Genomic DNA, 25,929 nt, shown 5'->3' on the forward strand with positions numbered 1-25,929 from the left:
TGAAAATGAAAGTGAGCAGACGGGATCCGGGATCGTCCAATCACAGAGCAGCAGAGAAGGTCATGGGTCATTATGGACGCACTGAAATCACCTGTTTAATTTTGAGACCCATATACAACTTTTTTTCTTCTTTTTAAATTATAAAGGATTTACTCGTATTCAGTCAGAACTTAGTATTTAGTCGGTGCAAAATACAGTTGCTAAGGTGAATGGTGTATGTGGTGGTATGTCATTAAATGTTGTAAGAATCTAAACATCTAAAGTGCTTAAAACTTTTGCACAGTGGGCTACTATAAAAGTTTGTTTTATCTACAGTTTTAAACTTGACAGTTGCGCCTTGAGTAAAATATGGTGGGTGAATAAATAGTATGACAGACTATTTAGTCCGTGCATGAAATATAATTCTTCTGCTATTTTTGGGGGCATTGCCTAATTTCATTGTGCTACTTGTGACAGTGCGCGCGCGCGCACACACACACACACACACACACTCTTGTTTATAAAGGTGGTGGGGAGAGAGGGAGGTGCAGGGGTCGGTTCAATATATGGTTGGAACAATAGCTTAACCCAAACAAAACAAGTGGGGAACAGTGCTGGGTCTTTGTAAATAATGTGGCAACCTAATAATTGTAGACTAGTAAAACATCTCAGTTATGTATGATATAGTAGACTGTTGACAAATTAAAGAAAAAAAAAGATGAAGTGTAGTAAGGTAAGTAAGGTGTTGAGCCAAAATAGCTTCAGTGGTTATTAAACTGGTTTGAGATCTGGTGACTGTGAAGGCCACAGCATATGTTTCACATAATTTTTATCCTCATCAAACAATTCAGGTCACCAGGGATGGTAACCTGTGGATGGAGACACTGTCATCCTGTTTTTCCACTCATTCTTCAGGTTTTTATTTGTTACCATCTGAATTTCCCTAGGGGATAAATAAAGTATCTATCTATCTATCTATCTATCTATCTATCTATCTATCTATCTATCTATCTATCTATCTATCTATCTATCTATTCACATATGTTCTGTTTCCAAGTTCAGGGATACACTGTCACTGTTACTTCTGTTAATTTTTTTATCGACATACAGTATGTAGTAAATGTACTATGCATATATGTGAATTATATATGTCTGTAAACCATAAGAACAAGGTGTTTAATGATGGTTCTGAGCTGTATGTATGATGCACATGTGATCAGTCGATGCAGCTGTCATTGTCCTCTCAGACTGAGGCTGCAGACTGGTCCAGCAGCAGCAGCAGTTCTCACTGTGTGGATTATATGTTCTCATTAGATATTTAGCAGTGCCGGACATCCTGATCTTAATGATCCACACCAGCATCAGCCAACACATCTGATTACAGCACTAATTCAAATATCCACTGCTGTTATACAAACTTCATTTGAGTGTGTGCATCATATAGATAATATCAGGCTCGGAGCAGAAAAGTTCTCATAACAAGATGGCTGATGTATTTTGGGTACAATTCATACGAGTTGATTGTCAACTGGATTCTGTCATTAACATTAAACATGTTAATGTTGAGTTTTGATTGTTTTGACAGTTGAACCTTGAAAGTGTAACCAGTTCAAGTAATCCACATTATCAATAAGTGTTGCAATGTTATTGCCCTCATACATGTCACAAGTCATAGAATGCAAAAAGGAATCCTCAATAATAATAAAGCTTTCAAAGTGCAGATTGTGGAATGATTCTTTAATTTAGAAATATTTTCAAAGACACAATAATATATAATATAATATTCCATTGGCCAACTATTAGCTCTGTGTATATGGTTGTTTATATGTGTAGTCTAGGTCAAGCTATATCATGGGTGGTGGTGTAGAGTAATGGGACAGGTGGAGTCTATATGTGGCACGGATCCAACAGACCAGCTAAGAATGAATGAATGAGTGACAAGGAGATATCAGTTTTTACCGCTGTCACGCTGGGCACACGAAACGCCCAGCTGGGTGGTTAATTTCTAGTCGGGATAGTTGCTACAAATATGATTATAAAAAAGGACTGTAAAGAGACTATGTTCTTTAACTGCACCATAGAGCCTCTGACTGGTGTGCACATTAAACACATGGATTCAAGAGCCATTTAACCATTTCTTTTGTTCAGGAAATTCAGCATAAACTGATGGTTGGATTTGGATGAATGCATGATTTCTTCTGTACAACAAACAAAAGTAAATACCTTGCCATGCACACCACAAAAATAATAAAGAAAGCGTAACTAAAACAATTTGCTTTACTAACAATTTTCATAAGATTAATTTAAGATAAACATAATTTGAAAGAATTAACAATAAATGATATCAAACAAACATTAGTTTCCAGCAACTTACTGGTGTGACAGTATGGTCTCTAAAAAAGGGATCTCGGATGTACACACCCAGTGCTTTTGTAAACTCCCCATTGCAAATTCTGCCCCTGTCCTCTGACAGGTGAATCTCCATCCACCCAGTCTGACATGTCGGCTTGAGATTTTTGAACAATAATAGAGTACAACACAATTTAATAGAACATATATATACACTTATACGGTTGTCGCAGCCAGCTGCTTTCAGAGAAAAACAGCTGTAAAAAGCCACTGTCCACTACCTTCTCACCAGCAAACAGCAGGCAGACAGTCAGAGAGCAGCTGGTGAACATAACGGAGCATTTAGGAGTTGAAGAGTTAAATTTAGCAGTTTCCCCCAGGATGTTTTGGAGACCAAACACAGAGACAAAAGAGAGGGAACACTGGACTGAGATCATCAAAATGGGGGCTGCACTTTATAATTGAACCCCCCACATTTAGAGCTAATGAGTGCAATGATGAACAGGAGAAAAATCATGTAAACTTAAAAATGAAAAAGGTATTTTTCCACACATATATGTTCTAGGATTACACTGGACTTGAAATGAAATGAGCAAAGCAGGAGAAGCAGTCAGCAGGTTCCATTTCAAAGTATTTAATCTTTTGCTTGCAGTCAGTCAGGTGTGAGTAGTTACAGCTGAGTGGTTATAATAAGAGAAAGTGCACATATATGTCAAATATAAACAACAACAATAAATGATTCAAAACCAAAAATAAGTACATCAGTACAGTCTCACTTTAAACATATAATCATGTGAGAACAAACCAAGGAGATTAGATATACTTCAAAACAATAACAAAATAAACATGACTTGAGAAAATGTAATAAAATAAACTCACTCAACGTACTCAGGAACAAAGGTGAGATGATAGAGGGAAGCAGCTGAACTGAAGGGCAAACAGAGAATGAGTTCAAGACACAGAACAAAGAACACTCAAGGCACCTGTATCACCTGCCCAGTTAACACACCTGTTCTCCTGCTGCTCTTCAGCCCAGCAGTCATGTGACCCCACTTCCAACCCAAAGTAACAGATTAAGTGACCTTAATCAGATTAATATGTTGATGAATAGCTACATACATGAATCGCATGAATCGCAAAACCTATAATAATTCCAGTGTTCATTGGAAATTTATTCCCAATCAGTTGTGGGTTTATGAAGTTATGAATTATGTTCATTATTTTGACAGTTTGTTTATTTATTTAGCTTAGCTCGCCTTAAATTGACCACTGCCGCCAGCACGTTTGTTCAAAACTAGCATCCTTTACTTTGAAGACGAGCTGCCTCTGCTTCTGGCATCTGTCGTAGTGTGAGGTGTTACAGTGACATTAATACCAAGTTAGGTGGGAAGGGGTTAAAGTGGATACTGCTCTTAATTGTAATTTTCACTTTTACAATAGGAAAGATCTTTGACTAATCTGAAAAACATAAATACATACATACAGAAAAGACACATGTAGATCTGCATTATATCACTTTATTCACACTTGAAGAAAAGATGCTTTTGGAAATACAATGCAATGACTAGTGAAGAATGTGTATGGCATTCATTGAATAACTTTATAAAGTTCTGAAATGGTTCTAATCATCACAAGCAGGAATTTGCACTTAATCGTTTTATCATCAACTGGAAGATTATCTTAATTCATAGCTTTTTCTTGTGACACAATATGTATTAATTCTGCAGACAAGAGTATAATTAAATAGCAAAATTAGTTCTCTTTCTTCTTATTTTATTAGAAATGTCATCATCTTCACATCAGGTTGTAATGAAATGTAAATTTCAGTTCTCTTCCATGGTCGTCTTGATCCAGTCCATGTAGTTGGTGACTTTGGTATAGATTCCATATGTTCCCTTCTTGCCGCAGTCAACGCCCCAGCTCACAATCCCTGCAGCCCAGAACCGTCCATTGTCATACAGGGCATAGGGGCCTCCACTGTCACCTTGGCAGGAGTCCTTCCCACCTTCAGGGACTCCAGCACAAAACATGTTATTTGTCAGGTTTGGTACGCCAGGCCTTGTCCTCCTAAACGCATTGATGGAAGTACTGCATATCCCCTGCTCCACCACAGGGACCTGCAAGTACTTCAGCTTATTTGTTAAAACACGTCGTTTTTCTGCCGTCTCTGTTACGCCAAAGCCTGACACCAATCTGAAAAAGATATAAAGGACACAGTTATGATGAACAAAAGAATAAAGCAAATAAGAGTTCCCTTCACATGTCAGTACAACAAGGGGAAAAGGCTAATAGAAGGGTGAAGAAAAGTCAAATGACTCACAAAACCGAAAGCAGAGACAATAAGTAATATCACATAAAATGGATTGTGCAGTATTGTGAATTGTTTGAATTACCCCATGGTGCCAGTGAGGTATGTGTCTTCCTCTGCTGGCAAACATAAGGGCATTACGGATGAAGTGAATGTGATCGGGTCTTCCAGTTTGATCAACGCAATGTCATTGTTGTAGTTTACATTGTTGATGTTGTTGTAACCAGGGTGAACATGGACTGAGGCAGCACTAATAGGCAAGACGTTTAAGGTTTGAATTTCATTAATTCCCATGTAAATCTGCAAATCAAAAGCACAGGAGGAAATTAATGCCAGGGCAAAAACATGTAGGCAATGGATAATGCAGGTAACAACGACAGTGGCCTTACTTACCCGTATAACGTCCTTTGATGCTGGTGTTCCATTATTATTTGCTACGACATGAGCTGCAGTCAGAACCCAGTGGTCTGCAATCACCATGCCTCCTCCTCTGCCTCCATCTACACTCAGTAGCACTTGCCAAGGGATGGTATTCGCTGGAGCATCATTGCCTCCAATGATCCTCTCATAGGAAGAGATGACTGCTGTTGGCTTGCCACAAACTAATTGTGATACAGACGAATACATACATATGAAGTTGTACACAAGTACAAACTTTATTTTCCAATTATAATTTATAAAAAAATCTAGATTAAGTTTTGGGTAGGGTATTATTTTTGTAAAGAAAAGCAATACCTGGTAGGCATATTGGACTGATAACAGCATCATGGTTGGATCTCCACTTTCTGTCTGCTTCACAGGTGAAGCTAACTGAAGGGCAGTAGGAACAAAAGGAAAATACAGTTGGGTGTTAATCTTTCCCTTAGGAGCAACTTAAAACCAGCTATCAATCTTAAACACTGACTGTCTCCATGGTGTGTTAGTACACCGTGACATCACTGTTGGATGTGGTTACAAGTGCAACAGAGCAAACTTCTGGTCACACCCATCAGTGATGCTGGGATGGTAGTTAAACTGTTTTTTCAGCGCTGTGTTTACTCTTCGGGGGCCGGTAGTTTTGCATATTTTATCCCACAAATCATTTATAAGTTAAACCACAACTAAACATTTCATGCTTTTAAAAACGAGTATATGTAAACACTTTTCAAATATATTTTGTGTTCAATGTATTTCCAGGCTTCTATTTGTTTCATATATGTTTTTACTATTGAAAATCTGGTGCTTTGGTCTAGAAATGCAGTGGAGAAATCAAGCTGCACTTAAACTGATACACCACACAATGATACCGTAACACTGATAAAAATCAATGCAGGTCACAAACAACTCATACGAGATTGAACTAACAAAACCAAAGGCTGGTAGGAAAAAAATCTAAAACTGTACATTTAAAGACACGAAATGTGAATATCTCACCATTTACACCCCCAAGGAGAGAGTAAAATGGTTCATTACAGTGATACTGAACAGCAGAGCGGTACTGATTCTGAGAGCCAGACAGGAAGGTCACCCCTCCATTCAGCAGAGATTCAGGTTCTCCACAATCAATTACTGCAGGAAAACAAAACAAGAACATGTCAACGTTTTTCCGGTGAGTCACATCACACATCATCAGAAGGACTTATATTGTGGTTAAATCACAACGAAGTTTCCATTAATTTTCCAGTGGGTGTTTTTCCTGAGCTTAAAGATGGCATACTGTGGCATTCTGGCAGAGGGAGGTGCCACTGTCCGTCGCCTTGGCACATGGTAGAGAAGCTCTCAATCTCCTGACCATCCTGAAAGAGAAAAGAGGGGAAATTATAAAATGTCAATATCACACAATGACAAATAAACAAGAGCTTTTCATCATTGTTCATTGTGATTAAAAAGAGGAAAGGTTTCATCTAACCATCATCAGCTTGTATCCTTGGTCACATCGCACAAAGATGTAGTCTCTGTAGAAATATTCGGTCAAGATCGGTGTGACTCTGCCTTTAACTACTTTAGCCGGGATTGGGCACTGCACTCCTGGAGACATCATGGATAAGCAGACATTAAACATCAACTGCGTATCTGAAGTTACCCAATGAATTAGTTCCAAGCAGACAGGATGGTGGAAAATGTATTTCACTGAGCGCCAGAATGTTTTGACAATGGCACTCCCTCTCACTCTGTGTGCTGTAGTCCAGGCTCCAGCCGTTGCTCAGGCCTTCATCATCAGTGTGGTAGTCCAGTTTGACAGTGTTGGAGTTTGTTTCTATCAGGCCTGGACTCTTTGCACCACACAGCTTCATGGGCTCTCTGTCTTGAACGGTCACCTTTGGAAAGAGGAGTAGGACACCGTTCTTTTATTGTATGACATATCCATTTATTGCTCTTTGTTTGTATAAAAATCGGTAGTGTATGGAAGCTGCTTGTTATAACCTGCAGCCAGTGATGGAGACAGTTTGGGCCTTGCTGAGTGCCCACGCTCTCGATGTGGAAGTTGTCAGAGAAGTTGAGAGACACAGTGAAGCCAGATTCTACAGAAATGATGTACTGACAGGACACGGCATGCGGTGGGGAGTTAGGGTATCCTGGACTGAACAGATGTCCCTCTGGCTCATCAAAAATACCACCACCGCAGGATACTGGGCAAGAAGAAAAGGAAGAAATCAACATACACAAAAGAAAAGGCCCCTCCCCTAAATAAAAAAACATTATTCATCCAGCCTTGTATCCTTAAAAACTTTGCTGAGAGTTTGGCGATACTTCAGGAGAGTAGAAATACAATGCTATGAATCCAGTACTAAAGAAATAGTTCAGTCGTTTGGGAAATTTCTTTGTTACTTTTCTCTGAGAGTTAAAGGATAAACCTGTTGATATCCTGACATTTCTCACTGACCACTCACTGACCACCATTGCTGTTGGCTGCTACCTTTTCCACCCCAGCCTCCTCCTTATGTGTTATGCTTTTAGTGTCATTGACTTTACTGAGGACAAATGTTCATTGATGTGACACACGATTGCTGCTTAGATTCTTTGAGAGCTCCCTCAAAGAGCAGCTCATTTTCACCATAGCAGTTTGGGTGGTTTAGTTTGGGTGACATATGAGTCCCAAACAGTTTGATTTAGTATTGGCACCCATACACGGGAGGCATCTGTCTGCGCAATACTCACACACACAGGTGCGCTGGTCTGAGCGAAGTTCATAGCCGTGGTGACAAGAGCAGAGGTATGAGCCAAGGGTGTTGAGGCAGATCTGATCGCAGAGTGGACCTGACCCATCTACGGGGGCGGGCGCAGAACACTCATCCATGTCTGGTGATGAGAAAATCATTAAGTTGGTGGGAGGACGGTTCAGCAGTGAGAAGAGGGAAGTGAGAGAAAAGCTGACAGAAGAAGAAGAAGAAGTGCTACCTATGGCCTGATACTGAGCAGAGAAGCCCACATTCTGGTGGCGCTCTGGGTTGTTGCTGTCTGTCTGGAAGATGAGGGTGAGTCTGTTGCCTGGAGAGAGGATGGGCTGGTTGCCAGGGTGATGCCCATCGGCAGAATTCTCCTGGCCACAAAACCTTCCCAAGACCTTTCCATCATAGAGAACCTGTAGTATAGTATGAAGGATAAATCATGAGGAGGAAAAATTGCTGTGAAAACATTAAGTGTGTCTGAATCCTGCCTGCAAGTTGTACTTGGCTGTAGATCTTTTGTCCTATGTATTAATTGTCCGTAATGAATACTACGTCTGTGACACCTCATAAGGCCAGAAGTTGAAGATTAACTCTCCTATCATGGGATCTGTGTCAAGCCAGCACCTTAGAAGTAGATGCAAACCAGAAAGACTGCATTGATGGTCTAATTTTAGTGGACATAGGCGTATAGAATTAACTTATAGTTGTAACCAACAAGAACATCACGTTCAGCCTAGCAGAAATGTGAAAAGGTGTAGAGAAAGTGTCAAAGTGCAAAGCTTAAATTCTTGATAGTCAAGCTTGAGTCAGGTTGTCAAAACTGGCTCTTGTGTCACACTTTAGTTTAGAGCTCAGGCACTACAGCACTGTTGTTCATGAAAATACAGTGTATGTGTTGAAATATGGCTCTGACTGTAAGGGCATCGTAGTAGCAGCCTGCAGAAGCTTCAATGTCCATGTGTGTGAAGGTGAGTCGGATCTGGTAGCCCTCGGGTACACTGAGGTCCCTTTGCTCCAGCAGGTTGGTAGGGTAAGGCTGCGGATACTGGGGGGACTGGACCTCCCCGTGCATTAGAGGCTCAGAGTCAGGCAGCGGCCAGCACTCACACACTGACACATACAGAAACCTGGAAAGATGCATGAACAGAGTCAGCAGTTCGATCTGTTTATCAGTCTGTGGTCTTCTGAGCCGCTAGGCCAAAGTTGATGCAAACAGAAAAGAACAAACACAGGGACACAGTCAACACAACTGTGGCAGCCACATAATGTTGTTGAAGCTTTATATATGGCATACTGAAACATGGATCACTCATTCAACCTATAAAACACAACTCATCCGTCAAATTGATTGTACAGAAGTTAACAGACAATGATATAAGACTCCACTCGATAATTGATATATACTGTGAATTTTGTAATCAAGCAATAAATTCATGACAAATACTATTTAAGTACAACATAAAAATGGGCTTAAACAAAAATTTAACTTACCAAATGATACAGTGGGTCCACCCCATCTCTGAATTAAATATATCTGTGAGTGAACTGATCAACTGTTGTAGGAGCAAATGCCTCACATTCAAGTGAAACATTAATGTTGTTTCCAGTGTTTAGCAACTCACTCCGTTAATGCCAGGAATATGTCTTGTTTGTCTTGGCAAAATCAAATAAACGCTTGACTTTGAATTGTAGAGAAACAGGGTCGATGCTGGAAATACTTCCTCTGTAATGCAGAATTAAGGAAATTTTGTAAATTAGACACCTCCTATGAATTGCAAACTTCTGTTTTAATTATTTTTTATATTCTATTCTAATGAGAATTACATGAAATATAAAGAACCAGCCTGATTTTGTTTCTTAAACAGCTCTCAGATTTTATACCCTTATCCCAAACTCTGGCTCATGCGCTCACAAGCCGCATCCCGCCACTAGAGGGAGCTGTTTAACCGTTTTTGTTTTTTGTTTTTTTCAGAATCACAGACTTTTTTCCACTTGATACCGGCAGGTTGGTAAAGGATTTGGATGTCAAAGTATTGGGTGAAGCAGAAGATTGCCTCGATAGATTGGAGTAAGTAAAAATAAGTATATGGATTTGATTTTTGCTTACTACATGGGATCAGTTTGAACCTGTTGTCAATTTGAGACCGTGTTCATCTTTCTGCTGCTGAGGGACAAAGTCTGACCCCACCCCCACCACCTTCCCCTGTGTTTCATTACTTTCAGGGCTTTGGGGGCTTTGAGGGATGTGTGGTAGCGGTGCGCAACAAACTTCTTTTTTTAGTCTATTCGTTTACATGTAGTTTCAGTGGAAGCATTAAAAGTACGCCGACTCAACCACTGGCAGTTCCTGTTTGCAAAGTAGTCTTGAAGGCACATTCAGCTCTCACTGGATCACTCTGATACTGACGAAAAGATAAAAACGTGATGATTCTCAGTGAAGTTCTGGATCTAGAAGAAGCGTCTGTTTTATAATAAGGACATTTTAGGAAGTGTAATTTGAACACTGAAATGAATGTTTTTCAGGAAATTACAGAAAAAAAAAATACATATCATCTGATTCTTACTGATGACTAAATCATCAACACCACTAAGTGGTGGTAGAGCATTACTTGTTCTCTGAACGCTGCAACGTTGAGGAAGTGACATGAGAGCCATACTTTGAAGAGGTCAGCTAGGGTTTGTTTTTCTAAATAAGGTAACAGTCAAAACCTACAAACTATTTCATTTTAAAAGAGGGGTTTGAAAAACAGTTTAAAAGATATGCATGAAAAAATAAAACAAAGGAGTGATGCAGAAAATCTTAGCTGTGAAAGTGAATATGGTGCTATTAGCACTGCATGATTATCCCCCCCCCCCCCTTCCCCCAATCTGCTGCTCATTGACCAATATTGCAAGATGTGGTAATGATTGGATGATTGGTGGTAAGGTTTTCTAAGAAGGGGTTTTTCTCATGCCTACCTCTTCCAGGCTGTTGGTGTAACTGGGACAATGTTTTCAGTCTACATTTGTCATCAATTAAGATAATGGTTCCAGCTGAAATGTTGAACTACTGTGTATGAATTGAACAAAATAATAAACTAAAAAGAAACACTATAATTTAAAACTGAAAACAAATGATTGTTTTACATGTTAAAACACTTTTGTCTGATGTAATATATATCAGTGAAACACACTACACTGAAATCATTGGTATTAGTAACGTATGCGTATCTCCCAGCACTAGTAGTCACAAAGTGCCAGGAACTTCACTGTGATCTTGTTGTTCACAAACATGTTTCCAAAAAGTTGCTGTAGAGGCTTCACATCATTACAGATTACGATACAGCCCGTATTGTACTATATATTCTGTCTGGATGGTCCTTGTTGTGATGCAAGGAGCTCTCACACACAACATAGTAAAGACTAATGTATAAATATGCAAGAGCTAAGTATTCCAGTGAATGGAGACCCTGAAGGAAGACATGTTTTGTGTGTATCTTTGCTGATAATAATAAAAAAGACAAGTTGATTGCAGTTGATTTGCAAACAGTTCCTTTAATACAAAAGTGAAATATGAAGTCATGAAGTGTTATTATCATTGTGTTTATGTATGTTGGTACATTGATTACAAGATTATAGTCTTTATTCTGATAAACATTATTATTTTAGAGCTCTGAATCAGTCCTGAAATGGATTATGGGGTTATAGTTAGTAGCAAAGTGTTTCCCCTTTAACTTTCCCTTTCTAAGATTTGTCTACTTTATCTATTGTCTCCTTAATCCAGTCTACATAATTCTCCACTTTGGTGTAATACCCCTTGAACTTCCTCTCGTTACAGCGGGATCCCCAGGACACAATGCCAACCAGATTATAAGGCCCACTGCCTGTAGACAACATAGGTAGAACAAATGGACCTCCGCTGTCTTGCTGACAGCTGTCCTTCCCCTCTGCTCCAGCACAGAACATGTTATCAGTGAAAGTCATGCGGTTGTTAGGTGATGAGTAAGGTGTATCCCGACACACATTGAGGGAATAGACCCCGATGTGAGCGTATTTCAAAATACGAGACTTGGCAAAAGTATTCCTCACTTCTGTAATCCCCCAGCCTGAAACTGTGCCTTGCTCATTTTCCACCATGCCCCTGTTTACAGTTGGCAGACAGATGGGAAGGAGTGTTGGGCCAAAATTCACCCTGGAAGCTAATCTGATAAGAGCAATATCATTGTCAAAATTTGTGCGCCTCTCAGGTGGACTGCTTGTGTCATAGCCAGGATGAATTATGATCTTCTCACTGTCCATGACAACTATGTCAGACGCTTCAACAGCTGTTTTCTTCCCATCTACCAGTCCACCATACAGCTGCAAAGAAGTTTCCTCTACCCCCTCCACAACATGAGCTGCTGTGACGGCCCACCGGTCGTTGATTAGTGATGCTCCTCCTCTGCTTGGCCTTTTTATCAAAAGTTGCCAAGGTATTTCTCCCAGCACTGCATTCTGACCTCCTAAAATCCTGCCTGCGCTCACAGATTCTTTTTCAGGCATCCCGCACACTGAAATACACAGATATTCATCAATGGATTCATATGAAAAAGGGAATCTCTCCAAATAAATGATAAGTAATATTGAAAAATGCAAGAAATATATTAAACATTATACCTGGATTGCATTTTGGCAACTTTGAGTCTCCGCCATTTGATACCCATTCACCACTGGCACTGCAAATGTATGTGTCTGAAAGATTGAAGAAAGCATGTTGATGAAACAACAATAGATCAACCAATCAGTCAATCAAACCATAAAGCATTGCGTTCCTAAACATTAGCTTAAGCAAGAAATATGTAAAAGCTTCCTGTAATCACCGTCTCCATCCAGGGTATAGTACTTTGAACTGCAGTTAAAGTGGATCTGGTCTTCAAACTGAGTGTGTGAATCATCTGAGCCCACCAACTGCAGAATGCCATCTTCTGGGATATCAGGATGGCCACAATTCACAGCTTTATTTGGAGGAAAAAAATATTATGGGTAAAAAAACAAGGAATCCAAGACAACTCATTTTAGTTAAGAGATTTTCTGAATAAAACAGAAATTGGTTCGAGTCAGACTCACATTCACAGGGGTGATAAGGGACCCATTGGCCTGTACTCAGGCATGTTGTCTCATACTGTGTTGACAAGGTCTGGATGCCTTGCTACTTTGCAGAAGAAGAATTTAATTAGCTCAACATTGTCTGAAACATTTACATGAAATATAGAATTATTAAAGATTCAGGTTCTCTGTACACTCACAATATTCACAACATGGCCAAGATCACAAGTAACTGTCACTGTTTGACCTGGTTGATGTTCTGGTTTGTGAGGAGTCGCAGTGGAGTGTGAGGTTACCACCGCTGGACAGACCTTTCCTGCAGTTGACATGTGAAAGAGTAATTATTCGTGATGAGTTTCCAACCAACCTCCTAACCAATATTCTTTTCTCGCTATGGCACAGAGGAGGAGGCTGCAGCACCTCTGGTCTTGAAGTGGAAACTGAAGCCTTTGTTTGTGCCGAAGCCGTCAGAGGTAAAGTGGATTTTGACGTGATGTGAGTGAGTGAGGAGGGGAGATGGGGGAGGCGTGTCGCCACAGAATGGCCCCAGAGTCCCAGAGAGAGTCTCAATCTGCAAACAAAACAACACAGGTAATGTCTGACAGTGTGTCATTCCTGACGTCCTCCCTGTTCTGTTCATTCTGGTGAAACATGCAGATGTATGTGTGTGTCCCGGCATGTACCGTACCTATAAAAATGATTCACACAAATGTCAAAGTACAAAACAAATATTTGCATAAATATTCAACAACTTGAATAGGACACATCTACAATTAAATCATTTCTGGGGCCTCACTGGTAACACTGAATTAGTTAAATGGAGTAAAAAAAAACGTTATATCAGGACAAGTGTAGGCAATCCTTAAAAACTGAGTGGGTGCTTCAGCAGTTGCAACTTCATGAGGGAACGAGGAGGGAGGTCTTAAAAAAAGGTCACACGACCTCTTGGCTACAGTTTCACAGGAAGCTCTCAAGTAAAATGAATGAAGCCGAATAGAGGGGAATCCTGGAGGAAAACCTGGTGCAGTGTACGAGAAACCTGCGACTTGGTAGAAGACTTATTTTTCATAAAGACAATGACCCCAAGTATGAAACCAGAGCTATTCAGGAATGGCTTTAAAACAACATTGTTTATGTCCTGGCGTGGCTGAGTCATAGTTCAGATCCAGAGCAATGGGGAAAAATGTCAGTGTCCATATGTGCAGTGCTAATGGAGACCAACACTTGTAGGGTTTCAACATTTTTGTCCGAACTTTGTCTTTGTTTGCTGCTCTGTTAAGTTTTAGAAGGAAACACACTTCCATGTGGCATTTATGTATTCTGACTCAACACCTACCCTCAGGGCGTCTATGCATTGACCATCAGGGCTTTGCTCCACATCGAAAACCCCAGAGAAGTGCAGCTCCAGCTGCAGGTGGGCCTCCACAGACAGGGTGTACTGACAGTTGGCATTCTCTGCATATGAACCAGGCCAGGAGGGACTGGATATGTCTCCTTTGTTCAGCCCTGACAGGTCCTTGCTACAACTCACTGTGTTGAAGATAAGAGTTCATTGTCATCACACGTATGCTTCTTTGATTAACATAATCATAAGCATTACACAATCAACCTTCTCATCTAATTCTCCTTTGCCCCCTCCTTTGTTTGTGCCTGCTTCTGCTTCCTCTTTTCCCATTTTCACTTCCCTTTTCAGTTTAGTTCCTTCTTCCTTGATTTGTCATCCTCTGCCTCTATATTTTAACTCATATTTCTGTGCACTCTTTACTGATAAGACGACTATTTGTACCTGTGCAAGTGTGTTTGTCCATGCCCAGGTGGTAGCCATGGCGACAGGAGCAGTGGTACCCTCCGATGAAGTTGTGACAGAACTGGGTGCAACCGTTTTCTGGGTCGTCCTCACATTCGTTAAAGTCTGAGAGAACAAATTAATTAAAGGGCGAATGACAGATTATACATTACTTAAATGATTTTATACACATGTTGCAGTAATTCCACAAACCTACTGACAATAAGTTGATCCACACATGTCGCTCAACAAAAGACACAAACCAGAACCAGAATTACAGAGATTCTACATTCTTGAGCCGTTCACTTTTAATCATAGAGTTAATCATTTTAACTGTATAAAGTACAGTCACAAATGTTATTATAAACAGTATTAGTCAGTTTTTGTGTGAAACAAATTTTCTGCCGAACAGCCATGATTGTGCTGCCTGAGGCTGTTTCAGATGAAACATCAGTCACTGCAGCTCCTTAGAACTGAAACTGAAAGTCTCAGTGTGAAACACTCACATTTTAGATGCATGAGCATTTTAGTCATTTATTTGGCCTATTTTTAAGATAATGTCATGATTACATTCATCTATTATTTGTGGGTCAAATAGGATATCAAAGTTGACCGTGGATAAACTCATCCGGGACACTTTACATTTATGACATGAAAAATACGTCAAACTGTTTCCAAGTCAGGTTTAGCAGCTATAAACTGCAACCATTGTGATTTGTTGTCTAAAATTGTGATTACAAAAGTATTCACACTGATGAAAACATACATGTACAAACTGGGCTGTCCTGGGGAAAGGGGGAAAAATAAAATGGACACAAAAATACAATGAAAATGGACAACGGAAACTTGGCTTGTTTTTCTCCTGTGTGTCTCACCTTGCACAGTGTAAAAGCCTCTGAAGCCAGTGTGCCTCTTGGTGTTTGAGTAGTCGGAGTGGAAAGACAGAGAGAGGCAGCCGCCCGGAGAGGAGACGAGCAGGGGATTTACAGTGGATTGGAGTTCCTCAAATTCCCTTTTGCCACACAGAACATAAATCAAGTTTCCATTTGAATAGACCTAGGAAAAGAATGGACGGACAAAATACAATAAGAATAGTAGTCGTCTTAACTTACTTAAGAATAAGAATTTTAAGTTCATCATGACACCTGACCTTCACTGCATCGTTTTCACAGTCCCGGCTGTCCTCCAGGTCCAGGTGGATGAGCCTGATGGAGAGGGTGTGACCTTTGGGGGCACACCTGCTCCAGTTAAGACTGGCATGGGGCAAGTATCCACTGGGATATCCTGGAGACTCCACCCATCCCAGCAGCATCGAGCAGGCCGAGTGGGAGAGCAGGATAACCAGGAGACTGAAGAGAAAGATGGGGGATAAGAAAATCCAGGGGGAAGAGGAGTTGGTGTAGGGAAAACGTGAAGAACATAAAGTCAGGAAAGAAAAAGAACATTTAAATGTATTTACAATTTAAATTGAAAGACAGAGGAAGTGGTCTATGCATAAAACAGAAGAAAATAATAACTCACAATGTTATAACCAGATACGTTAACATCTTAAGCACTCTACCAATATGTGTAGTCTTTATCTGTTTAGTAAAATGTAAAAATCTACACCCACCTTAGTCTTAACATTGTGATCCGATCAAATCTCTCCTCAAATAAACTACCTCAACATCTCTCTTCCCCTTTTCTTATTAATTTACTTTCCATCTCTCACTTTGGCTCGCTGGACCCCTTCCTGTCTCACTCACATTTTGCATCGGTAAGCATTTATAAATCTATTTGTAGATTGTTTTTCTGTATGTTTGCAGTAATGAGGGGAGTGACTTTGGGTTTGTGACATGGCAGGAAGACAGACTGAGCCAAAAACTTTTCAGGTGAATTTTAGCAAAACAAAATCCCCCTGCAGTTTTAGCCCAACATCATTCCTGTACCACCGGGACGAATGTTCAGAGGAAACAATGGCGATGGAGTGAAAGGAAAGGGTGTGCTGGTGAGAGGAAACGTCTCATTGTGCGGCTTTGCTTTGTGCAGCCAAAAATCAGTCTTCTGTCCTGTAGCTATGGAAACACACACGCACAGCTTACTTTGCAGTGAAAGGGGTAGGACAGGAAGGAAACAGGGGAGAGAGACAGAGAGAGAGAGAGAGAGAGAGAGAGAGAGAGAGAGAGGGAGAGAGAGAGAGAGAGACAGCGAGACGGAGGGGAAAACAGTAGATGAGGGTCACTGGGGTTTTCCACCGTGTAGGATGAGAAATAGGTAAGGCAGAGTGAGGAGGGGAAACATATGTGTAGTCACACAAAGCTCAGACAGCAGAAAGAGAGTGGAGACGGAAGAACGAGAGCGGCGAATGAGTGAACTTCAGAAAAAGAGATTTCCCTGTCTGTGATGCTCTTTCGGCTAAGATAACTTTCACAGCCGTAATTTCAAAGGTTAGGAACAGGGTTGGAGAAAGAGTGTAAAGGTCATTGACCGGCAAGCTTAGATATTTTACACACAGGTGGTGGACTAATCGAATGGGATACAGATGGCAAAGATGAATTGCTCAAATAATACATATTATAAAGATGGAAAATGCTGTGATCGTTGTTCTGCAGGTGAGTCACTAACATTTCTTTTCTCTTTGGATAATAAACATATACATATGACTGTGCAAACCATGAAACCTTATGTACTGTGTGTCTGGTCTGTGAAAATATTCAGCTTGTCTGCATAGTTCATATACTGTATTAGCATTGCCTGACATCTACTTCTTCTGTACGTCTCAATTCTGTCTCAGGAACGTATGTGCAAGCGGATTGTGACGGCTCAAAGCCAACCAAGTGTGCTAAATGTGAACATGGGCGCTACACGGCTACAAAAAATCACTTGAACAAATGCCAAATCTGCAGTGTGTGCAGTTCCCGTAAGTCACACACATGCACATACAGTACTGTATGTGCACACACACACACACACATAATCTTTCTGTCACAAGTGCAAACAAACACAGTTCCTTCCTCTTCTCCCCCCAGTATAAATAGATGCATTGCAGTTGTTTCTTCATGTGAACACCGTCACAAATCCACTTCTCTTCTTTTAAATCAACTCACTTGCTGGTGGAGTCACTTATTACATTAACTGATGCTGAATAGCAAGAAGTTTGTTCAAAATGTTTCACGCTCTATTTCAAATTTAAGTGGAGACCGCAAAGTTTCGAAAGACACCACACATGTCTGGCTCATTTTGGGGGAAATGATGCACAAGTTATCTGGAATATTCCCATTTAAGAAAAGTGGTGCAACCATAAAAATCTTTTAGCCTTTCACTCAGTCTGAGCATTATGTGGTTTAAATGAAGAACTGGAACAAACCTATACATAGAAATATGTAAATTTAACCCAGTTTTACAATTTCACACATTTGAACTAATTCTTCAAGTTTAATTATGTTGACTCACATTTGTAGAGCAGCAAGGGAGCTGAAGTTTTCAAGTTGAATGAACTTAAAGTCCAATCACATCCAGTCACTTTTATCTGTGTAGCCTAAAATATCTGTGTAGCTCTCTTGTCCAGAGCCTCTGTTTGAAGTGACTGTTAATATTCCTTGTTGGAAAGTCATTCAAACTACAAACAGATGCAAAATTACTACATAGAGACGTAAAACAACTACAAAGAGACAAAACGATTACACAGACAACCACAACTAGACACAAAGAGGGGCTTATCACCCCATGTAGGAGCAACAGAGGAGAGGTCCCTCTCCCAGGTCACACACTCTTTATATTTTCTCTTTGACTCTTTCAGATAACAAGCAGAAGAAAGCATACTCCTGTACAGCCACACAGAACACAGTGTGTGACTGTGAGACTGGTTTCTACTGTAGTAATGTTCAGTGTGACCACTGCCTGCCACTGACCAAATGCATTGAGGGTGAAGGAGTCAAGCTTCCTGGTAGGCGTCCATTATAAAAATGCAAAAATAAATTACCATGTACTACCGCATGCGTTCACATCTTGTACAATAGGGTACAATAAAACAAACAACAGAAAATTACAATTGAAGTCTACATTTAATTCCTTCTTGCAGCCGGTCGTACCAATGATACAATCTGTGCTCCATGTGAAAAGGGGACCTACAGCAACAAGACAGATTTCTTCTCAACCTGTGAAAAACATACCAGGTAAGACTATTTGCTATTATTACTATTAAAGCTGGAAGAGGATGTCAGTGTATGTCATGTGGTAAACCGTGAGTGAGTCACACATTAGTTATCCACTGACACACAGCTGAAACGAAACCCAAAACGTCCCACATTACACCTACTGAAACTTGATTTGATCCACACTATAGGAATTGTGCAGTTTCTACAGCTTGTCTGAGGCTTTTTTTTAACATCAAACTCAGTGGGACAAACATGCCCAAATTTAAAAGAAGAAAAAAAGTTTTTCTTTGTACATCTTTTGCAGATGCGAGGACTTGGGAAGAGAGCTTAAATCTGAAGGAACTTCAACAAAAAATGCTGTCTGCAGTGACGTCTTACCACGTAGGTCTCCAGATTTGACTTAAGACTGTCGCTTTACTTGTGCGTCTTCTTTTCAGATCTTAAAATCTTTCGCTTTGAAAAGAAATGAACTTGTGCAAAGTGGCAGATGATCTTACCCGAATTGACTCAGTGAGTTCCTGTTGGCCTTCCGTTCCTTTCTTGTCATATGACAAGATTATTAAGAAAGTAAGAATCAGTATGCATAAGAAATAATTTAATTGGTAGAGATTAATCTAAGCAAATTCCTGCAGTTAGCATGTCTCACTGTATAACTGACAATGTGAAAGGAGTCACTTTTAATGATGAACCTACTGAGAATTATCACCTGAATCTGCAGCTCTCCTTGGATTTACAAAGCGTTTTATTAGAGTTTCAGCTCATTGTTTAGCTGTTTAGCTTTTCTGTTTTGGTTCACTCTCGCCACTCTCATAGAGCCGTTTTCTCTCACACAAGACAGCTGCTTTTACCAAAAATGTTGCCCACCCAGATTTAGCGTCTAGCTTGTGAACATCTTGTGAACATAGTGGGGCCTGTAGCAGCTAAAGAGCCAGATATTTTTATCAGGAGTCAGCAGAGACCAAAACCAGGGCTTAAAGAGACTAACATTTCAAAAACATGACTCCAAATAAATGATAATGCTGCTCTGTAACTGCTAGATGTGTAAATAAGCGACTGTTTCCCAACATGTTTGCCATGTCAAATTAAAAAGTGATATGTCACAACTTGTTCTGCTGTCCCCAAGTGGCCAAAAAAATGTTTCTGGTCTGAGGTCTGCGACTGGCTAAACACTAAATACTGAAACATTGCATTGGGCGGGGCCATGGCCTTACCTTCACGACCACATTACCAGTGTTTTAAATTTACTCAAGCAGCAACAGTTAGTTGTGGAGTAGTGTCTATAAATCAAATGTTACCGAAAAGGCTTTGCTTTTCATGTGACCATTCATAACAGTCATAAAACTAATTCGCAATAGTTGTTGAGGAACTTGCGTTAAGCCTTTTTAATTATTTCAGCCATTTACTTTCTGACAATATTATTAAAGAGGAAACAAGAGCAGTATTCAGTAATCATTCACACCCTCTCTGTATTTCCCAGAGGTTCAGTGTGTTTACATAAAGTTACATAAGAAACCCCCTCTCTCTTTCTCTCTGCGTATGTTCTTCAGGGTGTTCCTGGATGTTGCCCGCAGCCCTGTGGTCAGGACTTGTGTTGACTGCGCTCATCCTGTTTGCTGTTGTCATCTGCAGGAGGGCAAAACGCAAATCATACAGAGCAGGTATGTGCAACACGTCACATGTGCTGGTTTCATCACTGTCTTTCACACACTTTTGTTCTCATACTTTTTGAAAAAAACAAAAAGTCTTCCTGAAGGGGCGACAAAGCAGTGCATAAGCAGGCCTACTCAGTGGCAGTAAGTGCGTATGCTGTTAGCCACAACTGTGAGACACTTTGAAGTCATACAGTTGAAGGTCACTGCTGATCTCTCTGCCCTCCCACTGTTTCCTTTACAGTGAATTAAAAAAAAAAAAAAAAAAAAAAGAAAGAAAACTCTGAGTAAGGTAAAATGAAATTTACATACCTGATTTTCCTGTAATCATTTGAATCAAATTTGGTCTGAAGTTTGTTCATAATGGGTTTTTTTTTTTTTTGCACAGAAGCAAAAATGTTTATCAGTTAGTGTAACCCAGGCAGGTTAAACAAGGAGCTGTGTAACACAATGCTAGACACGCTTGAAGAACATGACAAACTGAATGGGGAAACCACATCCTGTACATATTCAGCCTGACACAGTTATTTGGTATAATGTGACGCACACTTCATGGGCAACTAAGTAATACAGAGAAACAGGCTGTACGTATTTGGCACAGTCGCATAACTGAATGTTTTGGCTGACGTTGCCCTGTAATTTCATTGACATTTACTGTATTTCCAGTGAAGTGATGGGCCAATACTGGAATTTACAGATCAAGTGCAGTTAGTAAAGGGAAGGTCAGCCTTCGAGAAGAAGTATGTTGTTCTCCCACTCTGATAGTAAAACATCTGGGTTTCAGATAAAACATACCGGTTGAAAGATAACATCACTGGTACAATAGTTCTTTTATTTGCTGTGTTGACAGCAAATGATAATGTTCAAATGTTCACTGAAACAGAGAACACAGTGATGTCAGTGTTTCCTAGTAATTTTTCTAATCACAATATGTCTGCGTTTTCTGCATATCTTTAAAGGATTCTTTCCACCCAAATTACTAAAAGACATGTTTTCATACTCGTAGTGGAATGGTACTATGACAGTTTCAGTTTTATTTGCTGAGGTTTTGAGATAACAGTCTGTAAGATTTTTACTGCCAGCAGAATTTAGTGTGCACAGCTCAGAGCACTGTTTCTAAGGACAGTGAAAACTGCTTAAGGTCTCTGGGGTAAGGATAAATAACAAAGACCTTTATTTGGAAAAAAAAGTTACTGTTTTTTCTTTTGAGTTAAAGCCCACCTCCACTCAAAAAAGCTCTGCTTATTGTTAATTTACTTGAGTTCGACACCTGAAGACTGTTACCAAGTGAATCTGTTAAAGGAGGAAGGTTCCTGGGAACTCATGTAAAATATGAGTTTCAGATGTGTATGTTACCAGCAGGGTTTTCGTGACATCACATCAAGTGATGACGCCAGTATTGGTCTATTATGTAAATTACACAAATGTGACACGGGAACTTGGAGCCTACAGCGCAAACACAGTGAGAATAGACTTTCCACTGAAATGAGAGACATCAAGAAAAAATATTTAAATATTCATAGAGTCTGTATTTTCAACAAGTTAAAATATGACACAGGGCGCCTCTACAATGCACCTAGACAGAATAGATAATAAGCCCCCTTTCATTTCAAGTGATATTGTCCTTAAGTGGTACATATTAACAAACAAATGTGCAATTATTCAAATAACTACGAACCAGCTGACACCCAGTGGATGTGGGGTCTTTGGGGCACATGAGGTTTTCTTTCTGAGGCTGCTGCTCGCTCTGACTGGTTGGTGATTCAGTCCAACTCTCTGCAGGTTTTAAAGGCAGCTTGTGTTTACCTTAAAAATTTGTAGCAGCTTCAGTGGATACCAATATTGACACGTAAAAAAGCAGTAGGCTTATATTTAGCCACATAATGGCGAATTGATGGCTTTATGAATGCATGTGAACATCTGCAGTGTACAGCGGGGGCGGATTGACACACTTATTTTGAAGGTTTTGATACTTTTTTCCGATTTAAAAATTTGACCCCATTGGAATCTCTCATAGCTACTGTGAGTCAAATCTGACTACGGCGCTTCTCTGTGAAAAAGGAAACGGCGTTCTCACAACCGCCTTTCAAGTTAGCAGGAGATGAGTCTTTAATTCTCAAAAGAAAAATTTAAAGGGTATCAAATTAATTTACATGAGTCTCACTGAGCTGTAGTACATTTGAATTTTACAGGATTGTCAATTAAGAAGTATGAAAGGTTGTGCCGCATGTGTGTTGATTCTTATCAGGATCACATATGGATGACTCTTGGTACTACACAAATTTGTCTGTTGATTTTGAGAGATTACAGCGTCACCTATAGGCCACATAATGAGTCACCAAAACTACAGTCCAAATCAGATAAAACTTGTTAATCTGTCGTAAACCTGGTGCGTTTTACCTGTTTGCAAATGTTTACTATGATTATAAGAGGCATCCTTGTGAGCATAATACTGAATAATTTTATTTTTTATCCTATTTTCTGTGAGAAAGCCAAGTCCAAAGTTCCTGTTACCATGGTAAACATGGTTCCTGCGGCCCTGGGCAAGTCGATGGAGCTGCCTTTACCGTCCACAGAGCTGAACGGACACTGCCAAGAGAGCTGCCCTGTCGGAGACTGCAAGTCACCGCTTTTCAACCCAGGTGATAAATCGCTGAACACTGCAGCATGCAAATACACTCCAGCTTTACAGGTTTTTTTTTATACCGGTTCTACAAAAAAGTTTTTTGATGTTGTTGTATTTTGGGGGTATTTTTCCATACCTTTAATAGAGCTCTTGACAGTAGAGAGATGATAGAAAATGAGTAGAGAGCAATAAGCAATGACATGCAACAGGGATCCTCTGCCGGACAATAACCAGAGGCCTTGTGATCTATACATATATTACACATTAAAATATGTAACACTTAAGAGGAAGCCATATAAATATATACTGTGCATACTGCACAACAGCCATGTGAGGTCTCAGAAAATCCCTGATATTACTCGTCTTCTGACTTCTGATAAACAAGAAGATTGAAGCTGTACATACAGGGGACAAATTAAAGGAAAAAAACTGAATAAATAAGTGGAGAAAAACTAATATAAAGGCTTGAGTGCAGGGCACAGGGTTGGGGGGTCACTGGAAGTATGAAAATGATATAAATCGTATACTATGGCCCTCAAAACCACCAGAACTCAACACCTATGGGAGTTTTTGGAATGACATGTTAGACAGTGCTCTCCACCATCACCATCATCAGAAAGTCAAATGAGGTAATATCCGTCTAGAAGAGCAGTGGAAGGATCAACACTGTTGATGTTGGCTGTTCTGGAGCCGCGCTGTCGTCCAACACATCACCAGGGCTCTTTATGTTGGTTTCCTTTAATTTGTCACCAACCTGTATATCAGAGTTAGACGAGTATTAATTTCTCCAGCACTAATCTGTATTAACCTCCCATGTCCATAAATGCTGTCAGCCTCTTTAAGAATTGCGTTTCATCGTGCCTCATGAAGTGTGAAGTATGTTTCACACAGCAGTGTAACATTAATTGGAAGGATAGTCACACTCACTATTGATTTTCCCCTCCTCAGATGATGATGAAGATAATCTGGTCAGTTGCAGCGTGGACAGCAGCCTTCCTATAACACCGTTTAAGGCCTCGGTTTCATTCGCTGAATCCAATCACACCATTAGAAGTGCAGGATACCGCACAGGCAGCTTCCTCAGGACCTACTCAGAGCCACAGGAGGACGAGTGGTGTGGGACATAAAGTAAATGTTGTTGTAACAGTATACTGAAGGAGCTTAGAGTTCCTCTCTGGCTTGGAGATGCTGCAACATCTTTTTACAAAACTTAAACTGTTAACTATTTATACAAAACAGCAGGATTTCACTTTGTGGAGGGTTGAAGGAGGGTGACAGTTTGTCGCCTCCTACAGGACTTTTAGGAGAACTTCACTTTGGGTGGTGTGATATTTCTGTGTAGCATTTACAGTGAGACAAACAGCTGAAAATGGAGGAGAACATTCATAATATGAACAGAATTAAGTTGTCATTCCCTTTGATGTGAATTTATCTTCGAGAGGAGCTTCACAAGTAAAAGCAGCGCTGTCTGCGGTCTTTCGCTGCAGCTCAGTGCTGTCTCTGTTAAAGGATGTCCGGTGTTATTCTATATTTCTCTTATTGTCAACGAATCCCACACAAGCCATTGTTGTGTGTGATGTGATTCTCATTTGTCATGAACATGGGCACTGTAGTTTATTGTGACTCAATTCCACATACAAGTGTCTTGCTGCTGAACCAGTGGAAAATAGTCCCTAACAAAACACTCTTTTTACTCCTATTTAATATTTCCTAAAAACTACAGTGCCCAGCTGTTATAGGACATTACTAACCCATTTCTAAAAAAACATGTAACTTCATATTTGTTATCCATTTTTAAACATTTACACCGGCGTTAGGAGCAAATGGGCTTTGGACTGAGTGCCACAGATGTGGTAAAAAAGCTAACAAATATAGAGAAACAAAATCATGTTGCTGGTTTTAGATTTTTCGTGGAATTTGTTGACAGTAAGGAAAATATTATCCTTTAATGTTAACTATGTCTTTGTAATTTTGCTTCATAGGATATCTAATTTAATTTAAACTGTTCCAGCTTCAGCAAATGATTGAGGTTCAGAATTGTACATCGTAATTGTTAAAAGTCAAAACTCTCTGTCTTCTTTTTTATGTACATTGTAATGCAGATTTTGACTGCTGAATTTCAATATTTATAAAACTCTTAGATGTGCAGCAACAATACCACACACACACACACACACACACACACACACACACACACACACACACACACACACAGAATGACAGCAAAAAGTTGGAGTGTTATGTAATGTATTAAAGACGGATCGGTGATGTTTGACAGATGTCTGATTTGTTTATAACATTGTGGAGATAGATCGTGCAATATGAGGAGATATGTTGGGAATGTTTACACAAGTCGAGAATCATTCTGCTCAGCTGCTCTCTTCTCAGTTAGTACCATCAGACAGAAACAATTAACAACATGTACTGTACATAACAGTATGTGATATTTCAAAATATTCTTGATTATAATAAAAATAAAGCTATAAACATTTTAATTCTCACACCAAGTTCTTGACTAGAATAAGAAGAATAAATTGAGGTTATTCACTAAATACACATTTCTACATGTCTTCAATCTTCCTTTTGAAGACTTGCTTGGCAACCACGCCTTGAACTCTCATCTCCTGCAGAGAGGAAAAAGACCATGGGGGAGGGGGGTGTCATAAGGGGAAAAGGGGGGTGGGGGGTGTAAATGAATAGTGGGAATCAATACGACAGTTTGGCACATCAAAGGAGAGCTAAATGAGTGATACACAAACCCGGGATTGTATCCAAAACACCTCCCTCCCTCCCTCCCTCTCCTCATCCTTTGACCTTGTAATCTCTGTCTCCCACTCTTTCCCTGTCTACATATCTCCTCCCTTTTTAGCCCCCCACCCATCC

The 25,929-nt window shown here is 40.0% G+C and overlaps 4 protein-coding genes across 4 annotated transcripts in view; 1 reads left to right on the forward strand and 3 right to left on the reverse strand.

Annotated features, from left to right (window-relative positions):
• Positions 1 to 3,829: 3,829 nt before the first annotated feature.
• LOC111669859 (complement C1r-A subcomponent-like) lies at positions 3,830 to 9,433 on the reverse strand. The gene is made up of 13 exons (XM_087179329.1): positions 9,277 to 9,433; positions 8,699 to 8,912; positions 8,015 to 8,198; positions 7,775 to 7,915; positions 7,040 to 7,245; positions 6,786 to 6,933; positions 6,525 to 6,643; positions 6,333 to 6,411; positions 6,050 to 6,184; positions 5,372 to 5,446; positions 5,030 to 5,238; positions 4,722 to 4,936; positions 3,830 to 4,521 (listed from the first exon to the last, which is right to left on the reverse strand). Exons 1-13 carry the CDS (start codon positions 9,375 to 9,377, stop codon positions 4,152 to 4,154), a joined length of 2,196 nt encoding a protein of 731 aa, XP_087035455.1. The 5' UTR covers positions 9,378 to 9,433; the 3' UTR covers positions 3,830 to 4,151.
• A 1,866-nt stretch (positions 9,434 to 11,299) lies between these two features.
• Positions 11,300 to 16,399, reverse strand: c1s.2 (complement component 1, s subcomponent .2). Its single transcript, XM_087179330.1, has 11 exons — positions 16,248 to 16,399; positions 15,786 to 15,984; positions 15,511 to 15,691; positions 14,636 to 14,761; positions 14,186 to 14,379; positions 13,270 to 13,420; positions 13,050 to 13,165; positions 12,871 to 12,952; positions 12,624 to 12,758; positions 12,421 to 12,495; positions 11,300 to 12,314 (listed from the first exon to the last, which is right to left on the reverse strand). Exons 1-11 carry the CDS (start codon positions 16,259 to 16,261, stop codon positions 11,509 to 11,511), a joined length of 2,079 nt encoding a protein of 692 aa, XP_087035456.1. The 5' UTR covers positions 16,262 to 16,399; the 3' UTR covers positions 11,300 to 11,508.
• A 139-nt stretch (positions 16,400 to 16,538) lies between these two features.
• On the forward strand, positions 16,539 to 25,321 carry LOC111669915 (tumor necrosis factor receptor superfamily member 5). Its single transcript, XM_023426424.2, has 8 exons — positions 16,539 to 17,226; positions 17,409 to 17,534; positions 18,414 to 18,560; positions 18,696 to 18,789; positions 19,076 to 19,152; positions 20,319 to 20,429; positions 22,913 to 23,062; positions 23,995 to 25,321. The coding sequence occupies exons 1-8, from the start codon at positions 17,157 to 17,159 to the stop codon at positions 24,171 to 24,173; spliced, it is 954 nt and encodes a 317-aa protein (XP_023282192.1). The 5' UTR covers positions 16,539 to 17,156; the 3' UTR covers positions 24,174 to 25,321.
• rbp5 (retinol binding protein 1a, cellular) overlaps positions 25,277 to 25,929 on the reverse strand; it is a 2,966-nt gene continuing 2,313 nt past the window's right edge. Inside the window, exon 4 of the mRNA XM_023426436.2 lies at positions 25,277 to 25,670. Within this exon, the coding sequence (XP_023282204.1) occupies positions 25,608 to 25,670 (63 nt within the window). The 3' untranslated portion in view covers positions 25,277 to 25,607. The remainder of the gene's footprint in view (positions 25,671 to 25,929) is intronic.

The sequence above is a fragment of the Seriola lalandi genome, unplaced genomic scaffold (genome assembly GCF_002814215.2).
Source record: "Seriola lalandi dorsalis isolate HSWRI2012SDOR001 ecotype SW California unplaced genomic scaffold, Sedor1 jcf7180002054825, whole genome shotgun sequence".
NCBI classification, from domain to species: Eukaryota; Metazoa; Chordata; class Actinopteri; order Carangiformes; family Carangidae; genus Seriola; species Seriola lalandi.

Coding starts and splice junctions, on each gene's coding strand:
- LOC111669915 (XM_023426424.2), top strand. CDS start 17,157: ATGGCAAAGATGAATTGCTCAAATAATACATATTATAAAGATGGAAAA. Junction 17,535..18,413: donor CTGCAGTGTGTGCAGTTCCC/GTAAGTCACACA, acceptor TGACTCTTTCAG/ATAACAAGCAGAAGAAAGCA. Junction 18,790..19,075: donor ACCTGTGAAAAACATACCAG/GTAAGACTATTT, acceptor CATCTTTTGCAG/ATGCGAGGACTTGGGAAGAG.
- LOC111669859 (XM_087179329.1), bottom strand. CDS start 9,377: ATGTTTCACTTGAATGTGAGGCATTTGCTCCTACAACAGTTGATCAGT. Junction 7,246..7,774: donor AGACCAGCGCACCTGTGTGT/GTGAGTATTGCG, acceptor CTTCTTGCCCAG/TATCCTGCGGTGGTGGTATT. Junction 4,522..4,721: donor TACCTCACTGGCACCATGGG/GTAATTCAAACA, acceptor TATCTTTTTCAG/ATTGGTGTCAGGCTTTGGCG.
- c1s.2 (XM_087179330.1), bottom strand. Junction 14,380..14,635: donor GGACAAACACACTTGCACAG/GTACAAATAGTC, acceptor TCTTCAACACAG/TGAGTTGTAGCAAGGACCTG. Junction 12,496..12,623: donor CTATACCCTGGATGGAGACG/GTGATTACAGGA, acceptor TCAATCTTTCAG/ACACATACATTTGCAGTGCC.